Raw genomic sequence first — 19,884 nt, 5'->3', positions numbered from 1 at the left:
AACATAAGAAATGCTTGACTTTAGATCGTTTATAAGCAAATTCCCTTTTTAGATATTTATTACTTTTATTTTGAACAGTTGTTATCACCACACTTTATAGGTTATTAAAATAAGTAATAAACACAATCTAAAAATAATACTTTTTTTTATGTTTTTCCATTCTTATTAACCAGCTAAATGTTCCGTTTGTGGCTTTACATAACATAACAAATGCTTGGTTTTGCATCTTTTTCTGTATGCCTTCCTTTGACAGAGCCAGAGCAGTGCTCTCAGTTTACCAGTACTCTCTGACCTTAACCCAAAGCCATGAGAATAGAGCTTCCTTCATAAGGTGGCTGCGTTTTGCCTAAAGGGAAAACTGCACTGGGAGCACTGAAGCATAGCACATTAATAGACTCATGTAAACCTTTAAAACACTCTGAATCTGATATGCTGTAGCACAACGAGAGACCAGCTTATTGGATCTCAGCTGTTGATAGTTTTATTATCATTTTTAAGCTTGGATAAAACAACCCACCTTGGAGCCTCCATTGCTTTTAAGCTCCCGCTTTGTTAAATATGATTGAGAATTTTTTTTTTCCACTATAATTGGCCCTAAAATGCCTTTGGGTCCCTCAAAACGAAGAATGTCTGACTTTTCCTCTTAAATATTTTACCTCAACAGCATCATTTTAGAAAATACCAATAAAAGGATGAATTAATGAAAAGTCTGACTGCTTGTTTCCTAGAAGCCAGACCTTGTTGAAGGGTTTATAACTTTTATCACATAATGAATTTGCTGTATGGATATTTCTCTGATTAAGGCCCATTAATTCTGGGTCTAAGTAAGAGAAATCTTGCTTATCATATCTTGCATAGTTAGCATTAGTGCTAGGTGGGGGATCCTCCTACCCTAGCTGAACTAATCCTCCCCCACCTTCCCATTATGCCCCTCATCCTCTGAAGCGCTGAGGTAGAAACACAGCAGCTCCTCCCTCTGGAGGTGTCCCACGGTGGCCCTCTTTGACCTGTCCCTGTCCACATGCGACGAGGTAGGGTGATGAGGGGGTGGGGGGTTGCTAGATTGAAATGTGGCTTTCAGTGCGGTTGGGGACTGTGGAGAATGGCAATGACCGCTGCCTTTGTGTTTGGCCCTGCTTCCTTTGGGGGCCGCGGGCAGTGAATGATGCAGCCCCTGGGGAAGGAGCCCCTCTTCTCCTCTCTTCTCCAGGAAAGGCGAGCAGCCGAGGAGTGAGAGGAGGGTGAAGCAGAGCAGAGAGAAGTATGAACGAGTTGGGCCGACTTCTCCCGTTGCTATGGTTCTCTAGTCAGTCTCCAGTATTTGTGCCGCCTGCTGTCATCCTCCTTCTCCACTTTTGTCACCCCTCCATGTGACGGGGGAACTCATATTCCCATAATCCAATGTAACGGAGGGTGAGAGAGGCGTTTAATGTGCTGGAGAGCAAATATGTATGTTCCAGTCAACTCTGACAGGAGGATGTTTTGTGCAGCAGAGAGACATCCTGACAGACGGCCTTTATTGGAGAGTCAATAGGCGTGACTGATGACAGCAGAGGTCGGTGAAAGGAGCGTCCAAGCTGGAGCGCTGCCTTTTCCTCAGCTTTCACAGCGCAGGGAGAACCGTGGAAAAGAGCATGTCGGATGATTTCACCTTCATCAATTCACACAACATGTTTGCCTTTTTCATCATCGACAAATTTGTAACAAATTGGCCTCAAAGAGTATAAACCGGAAAGTAAAAGCTTCCTTTGGTGGGTTTGTGGTTTTTTAACATTTCACTGCTGAGTGATGGGGAGTTTCTCAGTGCATTGTGACTTCCTGTGGGAAAAGTGCTAGGTAACACAGCCCGAGCAGTTATATATTATCAAATAAGCCTCTCTGAAGGCATTAATTCACCAGAAATGCTTTCTATGGTCGGATCTTGTTATTAAACCTTGAGTGTTTTTAAAGCGAGACGGTCAATCCTGAAAATTGATTGCTAAAGCTGAGCTGAAAGGTGTCCAGCAGAATAATTAAGCAGTCCTGGAGGTTGTTAATGAGCTGTTTACCTTCAAGAGAAGACATAATGCTTTGAGCATGCTCAGTGACACTTCTCACCATTTATCTCCTCAGACTAAACTTCGTGCATCAACCCATCTGCAAAATTTTATTTAGTACTTTTTTATAGATGCTTTATTTACATTTTTAATGTGAGGTATATAGGCTTTAGCTGTTTCCTTTTTTGTATTTACATGAGAAAATTTTGTTATTCACATCATACTTTTGCATTAAAGGCAGTGCTGTTTGGACTTTAGCAAGTCTATAATTAGAACGAGCTTAATACAATGTGTTTTCCTTTTATACATTTGTTGTATATGAAAAACAGAGTAAAACATAATAATTTTGTTACATATAAAAAAGGATTTGAATTTATATACTCTAATAATCTCAGAGGGAAATTACTTCTCTGCATTTAAGCCATCCCCTTGCGGAGCAGTGGGCTGCCATTGTGAGGCGCCCGGGGAGCAGTGTGAGGTTAAGGGTCTTGCTCAGGGACCTTGAGTGGCAGTCTGTGGGAGTGGGCGATTGAACTCACAATCTCAGGAGTTAAAGCCCTATTCCCTAACCACTAGGCTGCCACTCCTCCCAAGGATTAGCACTAGTTAAGTGACCAAACCAACAGCAGACGTATTCTGGCAGTATGGAACAGTCATATCAGTCAGGTGGTAAAATGTTCAATGAGTTAAAATAGCTGATCCAATCTGATCAAATCTGATCCAATATTTAAAAATCGCCTTGAAACCACAGACAACTGGAAGGTGCCTGAGAGACAGCATACAGAGAGACTGTAGTGCTGCGAGAGGAAAGGAAGGCACTGCTGCAAAAACGCTGTGTTGTAAATTATAAACATGTATGTATGTATTCACATAGAATTATTGGTAGGGATAAGTAGGTCAGTCCACAATTTCGGTAGTGACATGTCCCTATGGTCCCTATTCAAACCTACCCCTATGGTTCTTCCCATGGCTAGACATTAGGAAGGAATTCAGAAATATAAGAATCGAAAAGGGCGGAAGGGGAGTTATGAACTTAGAATTAATGAAATAAATTAGTCAGTAGAAGATTTTTTTCCCCCAAAGACTGGGTGGAAATTTTGGGCAATATGCTGTTTTTATAAAGATCTAAAAAAGTGTTAATATCATGTTGTTTCTATTGTTCTTAGTACCATTAGTCTGATCTGGATTGAGGAGGTTGAAGCGTGGTTCTGTGTAAAAGGAATCAGTGAGGATGCAGAGGCAAACTTTTTTATTGATTTTTTTTACAAATAAAAGAACAATCCCAACATAGGGTACACAACATTGTTTTTTAAAAAAAAAATCTAAATAGAGAGGATTTTAATGGAAAGGGAGAGGACCATAAGTACATGAACTCACAAATATTGAAATCCAAAGCGACTAAATATAATATCAGAGTGTTTAAGTATAGGACCTCAAGATGTATTTTCTTAATTCTGTTTTCATTTAGCAGTGGTTTTCACCTTGGAGCTCTGTCATGGAGGACTCCTGCATGAGTTGTTTTTTTTGTTGGATGGTTCACTGCTGTTCATGACCACTCTTTTTGTGAACCAGACAATAGGTTTGATGGATCCCCAAAGCCTCAGAAAGGCCTTTTAAACCCCTTTCCAGACTCATAGATGTCAGTAACCTCGTTTCTAATCTGCTCTATGATTTGTTTAGATTAGAGGTGGATGTTTTCCTTTCTGAGATATCTTAGGCTACTTCTTGCTTCTGATTTTAGTAACAGGTGATGTTTTCTTCTTCATTTAGGGCCAGGTTGATTCATTTGCTCTTGGCATGTGAAAATTCCATCAGGTTATAAAAGGGTTGATGAAAAAAATTGTTTAATGAGAAACATCTCAGTGTGATAGAATAAATCTGTGGAGATACCACCTATTTTCACAACACAGCATTTGTATGTTTGAATAACTCTTTGAACCCGAGGGTCAGAAGTCAGAGCTCCTCAGGGAGAACTGACAAAGTTTTCTACCTTAAGTCGTGAATTTTTTCATGTTAAGTACCATGAAATGACAGATTATTTAGCTACGGGTTTTTAAATAATCTATTGCTGTCCCCATCTCATTGAGATCACAAGACTGCAGGAATTCGGCAGCCTCTCACTTACAGCCTTATGTTACTGGAAACTCACAGAGAATTAATCTAATCTTCTAAGTATGAAAATCACGTGAGCGATGTTGGGCTGAGGCGGCGCCTTGAGCTAAAATTAAATCAGTCATCAGTGGATATAGAGTGTGTTTGATTTTTAATAAACCATTCGCCATGATGGAGCAGCTACAGATGTTGCAGCAGCTGGTTAAATGCACGCTTCAGCTGGATGTCTTTTACATCAGACAGCAGAGATAAAGCTGCCTGATCCATAACAGCCAAGCAATCAGGAAATTATAGTTTCTCAGACTCCTGGAGTCTCTATGAAAGAAATCTGTTTTAATTTAACCTCCAGAGATTGTTAAAGAAATAATGTCAGCTAAGTTTTATTTTGGGTGTTGATGAGATGATTGAATCTTTCTGAACAGCTGGGTGCTCAGCGGCTTGCCCCGGTGGTGAGGAGGCGGCTGCTACTGCTTGAACCCACACTTAAGGTTAACATGATCTCTGAGTGACCCTGCAGAAGCTGGCCAGAGTGTGAGGAGGTCGCAGCCTTTTATTGACAGGATCATAATTCTCTCCACCGTAAAACCCGCCTACTTTTGTTGCTATTGATTTCTTGGACAAAGAGGAAGATTTCTTATTGTGGACAGAGGGAGCTCCTACAGAGAGCTCACCTCTCAAAATGTGTGAGTGGGGTTTAGACAGTTTGTCTGTTCTCCCCTTCAAAGGTTTTAGAAATGTCAACATTTTGCTCTTTTTTTTTTCTTTTTTTTTGTATTTTTATAAAAGTTCCCCTTTGAGTCCTTAGATATATCTGTGCAATAATAAAAAAAGTAGAACAGTTTCCTGCCTGTTCCTGCTTTTTACATACTGATTTTCATCTATGTGCTTTAAAATATTAAAATATTTAAGACAAACAGAAAGTTGAAAAAATCTTGATTTTTACCTCTATTTCCAGGCAGCCAGTTTTTTTATCCATATTTTCTTCAGTCTTTTAGAAACGATGCAACGAATAAACACATCTATGCTGGTTTAAACATTTGAGTAGTTTACAAAAAATGTCTTTTAGATCTTTCCTTATTGATATTCTAATTTGATATAATGTGATGCTTTAACCAATCCATCCATCCATCCATCCATCCATCCATCCATCCATCCATCCATCCATCCATCCATCCATCCATCTCCTGCATCTTGTCCTGCAGCCTGCTGGTGCTTTAATCCAGCAATGTATGGGTAATAGGCAGGAAAAACCCTGGAGAAGTTGCCAGTCCATAACAGGGAACCACATAGCTCTACAACGTGCACACAATTTAGAGTCACCAGTTAATCTAATGATTATGTTTTTGGACTGTTGGAGAACGCCACACTACACACATATGCACTGGAGAATATGCAAACTCTGTGAAGAGCTACAAACTGTGCCGCTGTGATCTGGACTGTTAACTGGTATCTTTGGTTTCTGTTCATGGTGATATACCTGCAGGAACATGAAACTCTGTCCAACTATTGAGTCTTTTCTATCCTGTAACAGTTTTTTCTTCCTATATTTCCTGGTATCTAGCTCCATCTATCTTCACATCAGCTCAAAGCAACTTCTCTGTCATGTTAAGAAAAGCATCCCTACAGCATGGCGCTCCCACCACCATGTTTCAATGCAGAATTAGTTTTCCTCCACATGTAGCTTCTGTATGAGGACCAAAATAGTTATAGATTTTTCAGCCTGATTTTACCAGCACATATTGTTTCCCTGGTTTGTTTGTGGTAAAATGCAAATGTATGATTGTTTCCCTTTAGGTATGGCTACATGCCTATTATTAGTTTAGGAGGTTCTAGGAGATTAAACAACTTTAGACCTATTTGCAAATGCATCCCCAACTTAGTTTTATTCATTGATATTCATGATGCGGTTTTTTTCTTTTCCAATATACATTTGAGACCTTATTAGAACCACCGGATTTATACTGAGAGTAATTAATAGATGGATGGATTGTTTAATCATACCACAAGTTCTGAAGTTGTTGGTTGCATTTGTTGGCAATTAAAAGCATTGACTAAAGGAGGCTAAAAGATCTTAAAATATTTTGAAAAACTATCCTCCATCATCTCAATGATTATCCTCTGTTTATTTGCTGGTTTATCATTTAAAAGTTCATTTAAATTAATTGTTGCAATGTTTATACATTTTGTGAGAGTTTCAATACTAATTAAATTCTCTATGAAAAGTTTTTTGAGTGAATCTGTCCCCGAAAACAGGAGAGCAACACTCTGTTAATTGATTTGGAAAATAAAGAGTATTTCTTCCTTGTTTACAGCCGATACTGAACCAGGCCGGTCTGCCTCAGGGTCCCTCAGACAAGAAAATTGTGGTAGTGACGTTGGACAACTGTGACACCTCTGTGGCGCTGAGATTTGGTCACATCATTGGAAACTACTCATGCTCGGCCCAGGGAAGCCAATCTGGATCAAAAAAGTAAGTGTGATCAGATTCTAGTGAGAGGAACAGTTTATATTAAAAGCTTTTTTATTTTATTTTCCAACAGAGATATTTTCAAAGTTCCTAATTATAAAGCTCCTCATTAATACTGCACTTTTTTGCTGAGACTTTCATGCTCCTCTCAGAGAAACATTGCAGATGAAAACAACCCGTGATGAATTCCTTCTGTAATTTCCCCGCACTCTGTGTCGGCAGCAAACGGCTTTGGCTGAACATGTTTCCTTTGTGTTGTCAGATCTCTTGACCTGACCGGTCCCCTGCTGCTCGGAGGAGTCCCCAAACTCCCGGAAGATTTTCCCGTCCGGAACCAGCAGTTTATGGGATGCATGAAGAACCTGCGTATCGACAACCAGCACGTGGACATGGCCAGCTACATCGCCAACAATGGCACCCTGCCAGGTAATCGGCCTTCCGCAGCGCAGTTATTTATGTAGAGGGCTGCATTTTGTCTCTTCACAGTAAAGCAGTGTTTATTGGTGGAGCAGCCGAGTGTGGAAAACCTGCGGAGGAAATAACTATAATGAGAACAGCTGGAAGGCAGAGTCAGTGGGAAATGATGACCGTACCCGCTATGAATATTTGATTACCCTGCGTCTCTGCTTCTCTGATGAAATAATGAGTCTGGGCACATCAAACAAATTTTTTCCTTTTCTTTCCCTCACCTCCCAGGATGCTCAGCCAAGAGACATTTCTGCAACAGCAACAACCCGTGTCTGAACGGAGGGACGTGTGTCAACCTGTGGGGTTCTTTCAGTTGTGACTGCCCACTTGGATTTGGAGGACAGAACTGTGAGAGAGGTGAGGAAAGGAGAGGGACATCGACGCTGGATTACAGATTTTATCCTGAAATACTCTTTTGCAGCCAGCAGAGTAGTGTTAGATATTAATCCTTAGAAGTTCAATTCACAAAAATAAAAAAACTCAAATAACTTACATTTATGATTTAATAAACTCTCAGTTGCAATCCACAGCTTCACATCTATGTCTTTCATCAATGCTTATTACATTAGTTTTAAACGCTGTTTTCCTCCTGCTTTTTTATATTTCCTCTATTCAACATGTTTAATTACACTAGGTTAAAAAGATCACTTGGTCATGGTGCAGCAACAAACATCCACCTGTTTGGATTTTCTGTAATAGATTGATGCTAATTGGCTCATGATTGTGATTAATATTCTTGATGAAGAGACGTATAAAATACTGAAAAATACTTAGGACAAGTAAAAGTACCTTAACAGAAAATTGCTTTGCTCAATGTAAATGTGAGTTACAAGAAAAGTACTTGAGTAAAAGTACTAGTGGGAAAGTACAAGTAAAAGTAATGACTGCTTTTTCTACATAAAAAGAAGAGAGATAAACAGTTTTTTGCTTTAATTCACTTTGGTAAAAATATTGAAGGTAAAACTTGTTTAAAAATCCCTTTATTCATAAGAAAACATTGTATTCAAACAGTACTGTCCTTAAGAACTCAAAATGCAACAAAAAGCATTATGTCGTGCATGCACAGCTGTGCTGTCTGTCTGATGAAACTAAAAGTTCCTTCTGAAAGAATAAAATAAAATCTGTCCAATCTGAAAAAACATAAAAAAGAAAAAAATTGCATTTTGTCAAAATAGCTTAATAGCTAAACAATAACAATTTCCCTACACCTTACCACCAGTAATGCAGAATGGTTTAGCTGTTATTTGGATTTATCAGTGTTTAGGAATAAATTTGAAAGACATGTTGCAGTTTAAATGGCTTTCTCACACCTCTAGAGAAATAAAAGAAATTAACATTTCTGTTTTTAAAGAGGTCTACTTACCCCCCCCCCCCCCACACACACACACACACAATGTTGTTTGGTAAACAACATTGTGTTGCTTTTGCTCTACTGCCCATAATAACCCGATTCCACATAAACAACTCCTGATAAATAATCATAATAAATTCTGGGTCATCATATTAATTTGTAGAGAGTACCAATGACTCTAATTATTAACACATTTTTTTGTGTTACAAAATAAAAGTAAGTCTCAATAAAAATAAAAATCAAAGTAAACATCCTCAGAAAAAGAAATTATGTAAGTACTTTAACAAAGTAAGTGCATTAAGTTACTCTACATCTATTTGGATTAGGCTATAAACACATAGAAATTGTTTGACGGATAATCCCCACTGAAGTCTTAGGTCTTTTGCAACTTAACTTTCTATTGTATTGTCCTCCATTAAGGTCAATTCAGTCTCCACTTGTATTTTGACTGTTATACTTCCTGCTGAAGTAAAGATCATGATGGTGCCACCATCGTGGTTTATAGTGGGGATGCATGGTTACAGAGTGAATTATCAAGGAAATAAATTACACCCGGGTATTGGATGACTGTTAAAGGTAATTAGAATGGGATTATAAGATTTTTATTTTAGGTTATCGTAGTAAAAGTGTTGATTATAAATTCTGGCCACTAGTTTATTTTCAAACAATTCAGAAATGAGTTACCTTTTCTTTTTGTCAGCCCATCTGTAACTCTATATGTTTGTTGTTCCATCCATCCATCCATCCATCCATCCATCCATCCATCCATCCATCCATCCATCCATCCATCCATCCATCCATCCATCCATCCATCTTTTTCTTCATTTTTATAATCAAAAATTAAGAAAATTTAAGTTAAAGGTCCTAAAATCAATTCTTGATTATCTTTGTTTTATATTTGTCTTTAGGCAAAAGCACTTTCAGGTTTAACCATCATGCCTGTTCATCTTTTTTTATATCCATACAGACACGGTTTAACAATGGAGCAGGACTGAACCTCATTCGAGAGGAGCCCTTCTGGGCCCACTTTCTCTCGAGGCTCCATTTCAAAACATAGAAGTGAAGTCCTACAGTTTACTGTTTCAATGTTTATTTCTCTTATCCTAACAGTATAGAGAGCATTTCCAACCCTTTTTTGAACAAACTATGTTCTCCTTTTCAATACTGTTGGAGATTAGTGAGATACCTTGGGCAGAATAAGAAGATGGTGGACTCCATGGTTAGCAGTAATGACTTATCATCATGTTGCCTAAAAAGAAGCTCTCATCCCATTTAACTCGGTCACATCTTTCAGTCTCCTTATGCCTTTCATTGCCCTGACTCTCTTTCTTTGTTGTTCTCACAGTCATGGCCAACCCGCTACGTTTCCAGGGTAATAGCCTGCTTCAGTGGAACAACCTGGAGGCGTTGGCCGCCTCCGTCCTGTGGCACGTCGAGCTCATGTTCCGCACCCGTCAGGCCACCTCCCTCCTGCTTCACATCTCCTCTGGCCTGCATCACAACCTTACTCTGCAGGTGATGTCCAGTTTGGTCTGCTTGTGTAGGGAAGTGCTGGGACTAAATCCCTCTGTGTGAAGAAACGCTCCTTTAATATTTTCAGCTCTGATTTCAGCTGCCTTTCTGAGTCCGTCTAGACAGCAGACTCTTTGATGCTGCATAACTCTTTAACATTCTGTACCCAGCAGCAAACACATGAGATTTGTAGCAGTTCAGAGTCTGAACTTTTGAACCCACATAGCTGATTGTCTTTTTATCTCCCTCCCTGTCTGAACTTGGTTAGCTGCGTGGGGGAAGTGTGCTGATGGGGCTTCACAGGGGGGAGGACTCCACTCTGTCCCGGGTGGAGGAGGTGTTGGTGAACGATGGAGACTGGCATCATCTACAGCTGGATATCAGCAGTCTGGGAGGAGCAGCGAGCCGCCACAAGGCTGTGCTGTCTATAGATCAGGGCTTATACCTGGTGAGTGGGGTAAGCTCGATGTGAAATGAACTAACCAGTTTGGACCAATATGCAAACACTGTCATTCTGTTTTTTCAGGCCAATATGGAGGTGGATGGAAAGCTGCGGGAATCCAAGTTGAAAACTGTCAGCGTTGGTGGCTTGGCAAAGCCTGATGGGAAAATTCAGCATGGCTTCCGTGGCTGCATACAGGTTTGTCGCCTCCAAAAACTCCATGCATGTCCAAACTGATAAAAAGCTAAGACAGCATAAATCAGTTTGACTATCACAAATCAAGTCATTAACTAACAGACTTTTTGAAGAAAGAGATCTTATGTTAAATAAACATTTGGTTTTAACTTAATTGGTGTAATTTTCACCATTTCATTCATTCAGAATGCTTTTCTAATTTATTAGATTTTGGTTGTGGACATGACACTGTCTGGATTGAGTAATGAGTGGGTAACATTAGAGAAGCTCCAGGGTACTTCCCGGTCTACACATTGGGTTTTCATGGTTTTGAAGAACTAATAGATTTGGTCAGATTACTAGAAAGAAGAGCTGCACCATCCAAAGTGAGATGGATGCCGTCCGTCCAAATCAGACCAGGTTTCCCCCAAAAAGCTAGCATATTATTAATGTAGCCCACATTGTTTTCACCACCACCTAGGCAACCAGCGGTTGAATGATGACAAGCAACTAAACATGTCATCACTGGTCAGATCAACAAAGTCTCTAATCGGCCTTGATACAATTTCTCAAGCCCTGACAAAATGAAACCGAGACCAGGAAAAAAAACATTTTGAGACCCTGTTTTAAAAACATTGAAAAGAAAACTTTTTTGCTTAACTGGCATGTGTGGAAATGTTGCACTGCTTTGCTTGCCATTTATTTAATACAGTGTCTTAAACATTTTTCTGTCTGGAATCCTAAGTAGATGGAGCTTGCCATGTCTTTTTTTTCATGTAACAAAGTTTTTCACAGCAGATTGAGGCCTGCTGACAGAGCTATGAACAAACAATAGGACCAGGTTAAAGTGCCTAGGTTGAAGATGTATCACAATAACCCAGAAAGTTTTAAACTATTTTCAGCCTAAAATTATAAAAAATAAATCCACAGTTCATAATAATAATTTAACTTTATTGATCTCACATTGGAGAATTGTAACTCTGCATTCATCCCATCCCCTTGGAAAGCAGTAGGCTGCCATCGTGGGGCGCCTGGGGAGCAATCAGTTGTTAATTATCTTTGCTTTGAGACCCGAGTGGCAGTCTGTGGGAGTGGCCTCGACCACTAGATCGCCCCTCCCCTCAATAGGTCTTAATGCAAAACTGTGGCACGCATTTAAAGGTATCACATGCATATATTTTGCAATGCTGCAATGTTTCTTAACTATGTTTACTGAATTGTTTTTGATTTGGGTCACAGAAAAAAAATTAGCCCCTCTTACAGTAAACTGGGGACCCATTAGGACAAATGTCAGTCTCCAGGGCTTGTGTCCTGCACCTTCTAGATGTGTCTTTGCTTTGACACTCCTGAATCAAATAATGATGTCCTTAGCAGCAGCTTTGATAATTTTGCTACAAATGAATTAAGCCATTTGATTCTAGTGTGTCAGCCCAGGAAAACTAACAGTTGCATGATACCGGCCCTCGAGGACTTGAGTTTTTAACACCCCTGCACTAGGGGGTTGCCCCCCTAACGTTGGGGATTTCTGATATTAACCGCTAATTCCATGCAAACACTTTTATTTTAAAGCAACATGGTTCAGTAGCTATAATTAGTTGGTATGGTACAATCATTTCCACACAGGGTCTGCGGGTCGGTGGGGCCCTGAGCTTGTCTGTGGCTAAGAAAGTGAACGTGGAGCCGGGCTGCAGCTTGCCGGACCCCTGCAGCTCCAACCCCTGTCCTGCCAACAGCTTTTGCAGCAACAACTGGGACAGCTATTCCTGCACCTGCCTCAGTGGTCAGTCCACACTGTCATAATCACAGACCGATTGTTTCATGAATCCAGGTCATAAAAGACTCAAAGTCATCAGTTGCATTTCTCTACAGGTTATTACGGCACCAACTGCACAGACGTGTGCTCACTGAACCCCTGTGAACATGCTGCTACCTGCACCCGTAAGCCGAGCTCCTCACGCGGCTACACCTGCGAATGTCCCAGGAACTATTTTGGCAGATACTGCGAGAAAAAGTACCCCTGCCCACACTTATGCTCAGTAGAGGTTGTTCTAGCATGTCTGTTTTAACATTTAAACTAACTATCATTCCTGTTTTCACAGAACTGACCTGCCATGCCCAAGAGGCTGGTGGGGTCATAAAACCTGCGGGCCCTGCAACTGTCCCACTGACCGAGGTTTTGATTCTGACTGCAACAAGACAAGCGGGGAGTGCCGCTGTAAGGTGAGACAGCAAACCTAAATTATTCAGCCTCTCAGTTTTAAAACCTGAATGCAAAGAGAGAAACTAGCGCTGTGGGATATCTATAGAATCAGCTAAACAAACTGAGCAATACCCCTGGGTTAGCGTGACAACAAAGACAAAAAGAAAACCCTGAATTATGCAGCTTGTTTTAGTGTTAGAAAACTGACCTTTTCATTGTGGGACTTAACAGTTCATGTTATCATATGTCATAATGATGTGCTGCGTTTGCTTTTAGTGTCACATCAGTACAGTCCTGTTCCAGCCACCTTCTGACAAGAGGGGATGTCTGCTTTAGAAGGTGCTAAAGAGTCGGATTTTGGCCCAGCTGAAAAGCATTACTTTTCAGCTTCATACCTATTTTAAGGCCAGTTAGAGGCTGTCATTGTGCAAAAAAAAAAATTTTTAATACATTTTATTCTGTTTTAAATAAAAAAATTATAAACAAAAAAACCTCATTACATCCACATAGTCATATTGCAAACCGTACACACCAAAATAAAGCAGATTAATTGTCAATGTTTTCACATGTTTAGTCCTTTTAATGCATTGTTTATCATTAATTAATAACAAACACCTTATATGCCATAATTGAACCTCTAGTTGTATTTATATTTTCAATAAAAATAAAGATATAGTAAAAGGTTACTGCATAGTTACTTTGGCTAGTTACTGGTTACTCAAGCAGTAAATGAGGGCCCTGTCACACCTTGCCGATTTAGCCAGCTTATGCCTGACATCCCAGAATCTCCTAAAACGCTGGCATACGCTGACTTTCTATGTATTTTTTTCAATTTTGGGTGTATACATAGAGTATTCATAAAGAGTCCAGAGCTTATGTCCAACGACAGCCTAACTTATGCATGAGGCACGGCAGCGCAATACCCATCAAATGTCACAAGCCAGTCCTGAGGGGTGCAGCAATGTGCCTAGAGGTGCCGGGTCTTTGATGTCTTTGATCGCAGTATTAACCAGCTGCTGTTTACCACCCAAAAAAGAAAGCAAAAGAAAAAAGAAAAAGAAAGAAAGAAGATTTGCAATCACAGCAGATTCATCATCATGTCTGCTAGGAAGTTTGTTGGTTGTGGCGTTGGGAGCGAACGCAGGGAGGATCCATCACACTCACCTTCTCGCTCACCCTATGATGGGGATGAAGTCTGGATGAGAACTGACGGTTTCCTCCTGTGACCCCCCCTTTATACCAAAATGCTGCCAATACACAATTATACAGTAGCTGTAAGTTAGTAACAGGTTTAATGGTCGTCTGGAACATGTCAAATACGTTGGTATGCATTAGAGATAAGTTCTTGATAAGTTACGCAATAGTTACTCATAGGTTTTGGATAAGCTACACACCACAACTTATCAGCAACTTACACTTAACATGTGTCAACGATCAAATAACTTACCTGTAACTTATGGCCCAAGTATGAGCATACGCAGGCACGGCATGAAATTTTGAGCATGCTCAAAATGTCTCAACGTACTCGCAGCCGTTGGCTGAAACCTCAGCCAACGGCATGTCGACATGTTCCAGCGTGTTTCAGTGTATTTCAGCGTGCTCATAACTTATACAAAATGTACCCATAACTTATCCAACGTATGACAGTGTTTATACCAGAGTTTCCATACCTCAGGTATACGCTGTCTAAATCATCAAGTTGTGACAGCGGCTTAAGTGAATTACTAACTGAGTTAACTTTAACTATAACTTTTTGAAGTAACGGTCCCAACACTGACTATAATAGAAATGCAGAAGGCTTGTTTATGTTACCGTATGGAAAATCTTTAATAAAAATACCTAAAAACGCTTTTACATCTACCCTGTTTTGCTTTGATTTTAGAAATAATAACAATGAAATCATATAAATTCTGTAAAGTGATTTTTTATTTTTTTTTTCTCAGGTTTGGCTTAGCTTGACATTTCTGCAGATTTAGAAAAACAAAAGGTGGTCTCACTAAGCAGGTTGTCTTTCCTGTCTTCATCTCCAGGACAACCACTACCGTCCCGAGGGCAGCGACACCTGCCTGCTGTGCGACTGCTATCCGGTTGGCTCGTTCTCCAGAGCCTGCGACAGAGAGAGCGGGCAGTGTCAGTGCAAGCCTGGCGTCATCGGGCGTCAGTGTGATCGCTGTGACAACCCGTTTGCTGAGGTTTCAGCCAACGGCTGTGAAGGTCTGAATGAAACAGCTCAATATTTAAAACTATCTCACACTTTTCTGCTCACAGCCCTCTTCTTCCTCCTTCTCTCACAGTAATCTATGACAGCTGCCCTCAGGCCATCGAGGCTGGGATATGGTGGCCCAGGACTAAGTTTGGTCTCCCTGCAGCCATCCCCTGTCCCAGGGGGAGTGTTGGTATGATGGGTTTTTGGCACCTCATCAGATTATCATGAAATAATGGCGATATATGAACCCTGCCTGGAGCTCAGCTCCTATATGATGACTTTTTGTCCTCTTCCAGGGACGGCTATCCGCCACTGTGACGAACACAAGGGCTGGCTTCCTCCCAACCTCTTCAACTGCACCTCTGTCACCTTCAGCAAGCTCAAAGTCTTGGTATGTCACTTCTGTTAGGGAGAAAAAAACCCTCAGCTCTGTTCAGTGTGGTAGAGCAGAAGCATTTTATTCACTTTGCTTTTTAAGATGTTCTCTTTGCCAGAACTTGAAAAAAAATGAAATCTAGATAAGTAATTTTTTCTTAAAATAAGTGCATTTGTTCTTGGATTGAGGGGGTAAAAGAGACATTTTGCCATTGGAACAACAAAATGTACACTTAAAATAATAACACACAATTCCATTGTCTAATTTCAAGTGCATATTATCTAATTATCTTATTTTAAGAGTAAAAATATTGGCAAACTATCTCATTTACGTACTCAAATTAAGGGTAAATACACTTAATTTAAGACATTTTTCACTTATTTCTAGATCTTTTTTTCCAGTGTTCCACTTTTTGTCTGGTTGAAAGATTATAAGTGATATACCAATATTAGTGAATAAAAACAGTGTTTTTATAAACACAAAAAAATGATTCCTGATATTTACAATCCTATTTTACCCATTTTCTTAGCTTTAGCTTAGCCTGGTTTTAGTGAAGAGCTTCTTTGAACATAAATTCACAGATTCTCAATCAGATTTTACAGTTTAACAATGCAACAGACTTGCAATCCCCTGAAAATACATATATAGTTACTCAAAATGTATTTGTACATATAAAATTAAGTAATTATATTCATTTGAATTACACTGATATTTTTTATTCTTCCTTTTGGCCTTATATTTACTATATGGTGATTAAACATTTGGTTATTGATTTGTGCATTTTAAAACTTAACAGATTATTTAATATTTGAATAATTTGTTATAATAAAAAACAAACTAATAAAAAATGTTTAATCTTCCTGTTTAACAACACATTTATATTTATGTATTTTATTTTACATTTTGGCCCTAATGAATCACATCATAATGTGGTTGTGAAATTTGTGAAAACCATTTTGCGGACCTCCACTTAGCTTCTCTGTGATCCTGCCGCACGATTAAAAGACTAACGCAGCATTTAAGGTACAGAACAGCTGCACTGATACGGTTAAATTAAATTTACCAGGACTCTGCTAATAGCTAATGTGCTTGAAAGTTTACATACTCTTCTATTAAACAGGAAAAAAGCTGCCAGTAAAATTGACAAAAGTAATAATAAATAAAGTCTGATTTCTGCACCAGTTGACAGGTATGTTGGTTCACTGTTCATCAGCAGGGTATTTTAATTTGTCTGGGACAGTTTTTTTTGTATAATTATTTATCTAAAAATTCTAAATCAATATTTTATTTTACTACATTATTATTAAATTTTTCAGGTTTGTGATATTTGAATTACTAGTGTGAATTAATCATTTTCTCAATGGGAGAGTATGTAAACTTTCAAGCACAACTCTATTCAGCATTTTGCTTGTCTGCTTGATTTTGCTGGTCAGCTTAATACCCAAATATTGTTATTTGGGTATCAAATTTAACAGTTCATTGAAATGCACGGTGCAATAAAAAATTATTTTTGTCTATCACATAAAATCCCATGAAACACATTAGGCACCTTTACAGAAGCAATGTTTGATACTGAGATTATTTAAGAGCAGCTACACAGTTTGTCCTCTTCTGTGTTCGCATACATGGGGGGTTAAGTGGGCACATAGTGGAGCAATTTGGTTTAAAATCAGCTCCAGTTTGAGAGGAAACCCTGTTAAACATTTGAACTAATGCTGTAAGCTACAGTTCCATATACATTGACCAGGGTCAGGAATCTGGTATTGTTTGAAAGGATTACTGATGGCTTATTTTGGGTAAATATGAGGTATAAATTAATGGAACCTTGTGTTTAATTCCCCTACTCTAGTCAGAGAAACTGTACCGTAACGCATCGCTCCTTGATTCTGGACACACTCAGCAGACAGCCGCCCTGCTGGCCAACGCCACCCAGCACACGGAGACGTTCTACGGCAGCGATGTTAAGGTGGCGTACCGCCTCACTCAAACCCTGCTGCAGCACGAGATCAACCAGCAGGGATTCAACCTCACAGCTACGCAGGACGTGCACTTCACAGAGGTTAGCATGACGGCGAAAATTGGACACAGAAAGCACAGCATGAGCTAGAGAAGAAGACTTTAGTGTTGATTTGCAACCTTAATCAGCCCAGCTGCCAGGTGGTCCTGAACGGAGCTCCTACAATGACTGTGACTCTGAAGTCTGACTGCTTTCTGACAGAACCTGATCACGGTGGGAAGCACCATCCTGGCCCCAGAAACTAAGACGCACTGGGAGCTCATCCAGCACACGGAGGGCGGCTCGGCGGCGCTGCTGCGGCACTATGAGGAATACGCAAACACACTGGCTCAAAATATGAGGAAGACCTACCTGAGCCCCTTTACCATCGTCACACCCAACATAGGTACGCACCTCAGTTACTTTCTTTTCACATTTTACGACATATTTAAAATACAATGTTCACTTGATTTTAGTTGTTATATTGACAACATGTTGTAATACTGATACCAATACTTTCACCTCTAATACAACTATAACAGCAGAAATGTTATTTTTGCTGTTAATACACAATCATAACAAAATTATGTAATTTCTTTGACTTTTTAAACATTTTATATAGTGGTAATGATATGTTTAATTTATTACAATCATCTTTAATTTATAACTGAGCAATATAAATTGATCTTTCAGTCTATAAAAACCTCACTCCTCAGATTACACCTTTTATATTGTTAAATAAAATAAAAATATAGAGTCAAAAACCAAATGTTTGGACAAACTAAACACATCCCAAAACCGTGGATATTGTATGTAGTTCCTTTCTTTTTTGCATGGCTGTTTGTGTGTAAATTTAAGAATAGAAGTGAATAATTATAAGGATTAAGAAAAACAATTTGTGAGCATAGACTGATTCAACATGTTTGAATTTTTTTAGTTATTTATTTTAGTCACTAAAAATTTTATAAAACATTAATACTATACAGCTTCCAAATTAGATTTTCACTATTGCCACACCATTGGAAGTTGCTGCTATCAGAGACAGTGGTGGCTCAATGGTGTCAAATAAATCCAAACGTCATGTATTGCATTAATAAACGTTGAAACACATAAAACACATCACTACAATGAGTGAAAATAGCTGTTGTGAAACTCATGAGGAAAACCCCCTCGCTGTCTGGCCTCTGTCAATGAAAAGTCATTAAGTTTGTTGGCCAATCAGCATGGAGCAGCCAGCTTCATGACCCATTCCTGCTCCATCGTCCCTCTAAGAAGTTTAGCGTTACTGAAAGCAATGTATTTTGGCGTGTTATCCAATCAGGATACCTAAAACCTATACAGTGATTTTTCATAGAGACTGACAGGCAGCGTCCTGCTGCTCCAGAGGAGAGTAAAAAGCTGATCAATGAGCAACACATTAATGAAATCAGGCGCATTTTTGTGCATATTTAATGTAGTTTAATGACTTCATTTATGAAGTTTGACGATACCTATTTTACCAATAATATGACGAAATATACAGGGTAGGTTTAGCCTCCCTAGTGTTCAGGGAGAAAGTGCCAGTGCTGCACACCTGGAGAAATCTAAGTAGAGCTCCAATATCTTATACATTTAACCTCAATCTTTTTTTTCTGTTTCTACAGTGATCTCTGTGGATCGGCTTAAAAAAATGAATTTTGCTGGAGCCAAACTGCCGAGGTACCAGGCCTTAAGGGGCCTGCGTCCTGCAGACCAGGAGACGGCTGTCACCCTCCCCGATTCTGTCTTCCAACCACCCCTTGACAGCAAGGGCCACAGACATCTGGACATTTTCCCAGAGTCCTCACAGAGGAACCGGTCGACAAACAGGAAGAGACGACACCCAGACGGCAGCCAACAGGACGCGGTTGCCAGCGTGATCATTTTCCACAGCCTGGCCTCGCTTCTGCCCGAGAGCTACGACCCAGACAAGAGGAGTCTACGGTGAGCTGGAGCTCTGTCCCTTCAAATCACCTTTTTAAGGTTGATTACTCTGAATAGTTTATGTAGACGAGAGGAGAAAACTGAGTGTACAAAGCTTCCTTTAAATCACCAAGATTCCTTTAAATGAGGGTTGGCAGATCTCTTTGGTTATTTTCATCCAAATATCACGGACATAGAAGCTGTATGACAAGATTTGATTCAGAATTTATTTTCTCTAAAAGTCAAAATTATAAACACAAGTTTACAAATCCTCAGTAGGAAAAACAGAAAGCAGGAGCGTTTGTAGGCATCAGCAAGTTCTGCTTTAAATCTGACTGCTTCTAAATGGATAGGCTTATGAAGCCTATCCACTAAACCCTTTCATCATTGTGTTATCATTACACTTTGGAACAGGGGTGGATTTGGGAAATTTGGGGCCCTAGGCAAAAACAGGCATGGGGCCCTCTGAATTGACCCATTATAGAGATACAGAAATGTTAATAGAATAGACATCCATTATCTGTCCTAGGCTGTGTCCCTCTCTTCTTGTCCCTTTTCTTCTTGTTTTCCTCTCTATGTTTTGTACTCAGCTGACTTTTCATG

The 19,884-nt window shown here is 39.6% G+C and overlaps 1 protein-coding gene across 2 annotated transcripts in view; it reads left to right on the top strand.

The window, feature by feature from the left end:
* The window catches only part of celsr2 (cadherin, EGF LAG seven-pass G-type receptor 2), an 88,863-nt gene that overhangs the window by 56,324 nt on the left and 12,655 nt on the right, over positions 1–19,884 (top strand). For both annotated transcript variants that reach the window (XM_015376102.1, XM_015376101.1), the window contains exons 6-20: positions 6,461–6,618; positions 6,878–7,041; positions 7,312–7,440; positions 9,780–9,949; positions 10,215–10,394; positions 10,473–10,586; positions 12,186–12,342; positions 12,432–12,573; positions 12,662–12,782; positions 14,793–14,976; positions 15,057–15,158; positions 15,265–15,359; positions 17,194–17,403; positions 17,563–17,746; positions 18,984–19,302. In XM_015376102.1, coding sequence (XP_015231588.1) covers positions 6,461–6,618; positions 6,878–7,041; positions 7,312–7,440; positions 9,780–9,949; positions 10,215–10,394; positions 10,473–10,586; positions 12,186–12,342; positions 12,432–12,573; positions 12,662–12,782; positions 14,793–14,976; positions 15,057–15,158; positions 15,265–15,359; positions 17,194–17,403; positions 17,563–17,746; positions 18,984–19,302 — 2,429 coding nt within the window. The remainder of the gene's footprint in view (positions 1–6,460; positions 6,619–6,877; positions 7,042–7,311; positions 7,441–9,779; positions 9,950–10,214; positions 10,395–10,472; positions 10,587–12,185; positions 12,343–12,431; positions 12,574–12,661; positions 12,783–14,792; positions 14,977–15,056; positions 15,159–15,264; positions 15,360–17,193; positions 17,404–17,562; positions 17,747–18,983; positions 19,303–19,884) is intronic.

This window comes from Cyprinodon variegatus, unplaced genomic scaffold, assembly GCF_000732505.1.
Source record: "Cyprinodon variegatus isolate N-32 unplaced genomic scaffold, C_variegatus-1.0 Scaffold129, whole genome shotgun sequence".
Classification (NCBI taxonomy): Eukaryota; Metazoa; Chordata; class Actinopteri; order Cyprinodontiformes; family Cyprinodontidae; genus Cyprinodon; species Cyprinodon variegatus.
Note: the sequence above shows the minus strand (reverse complement) of the source record. Positions and strands in the feature narration are given on the sequence as shown.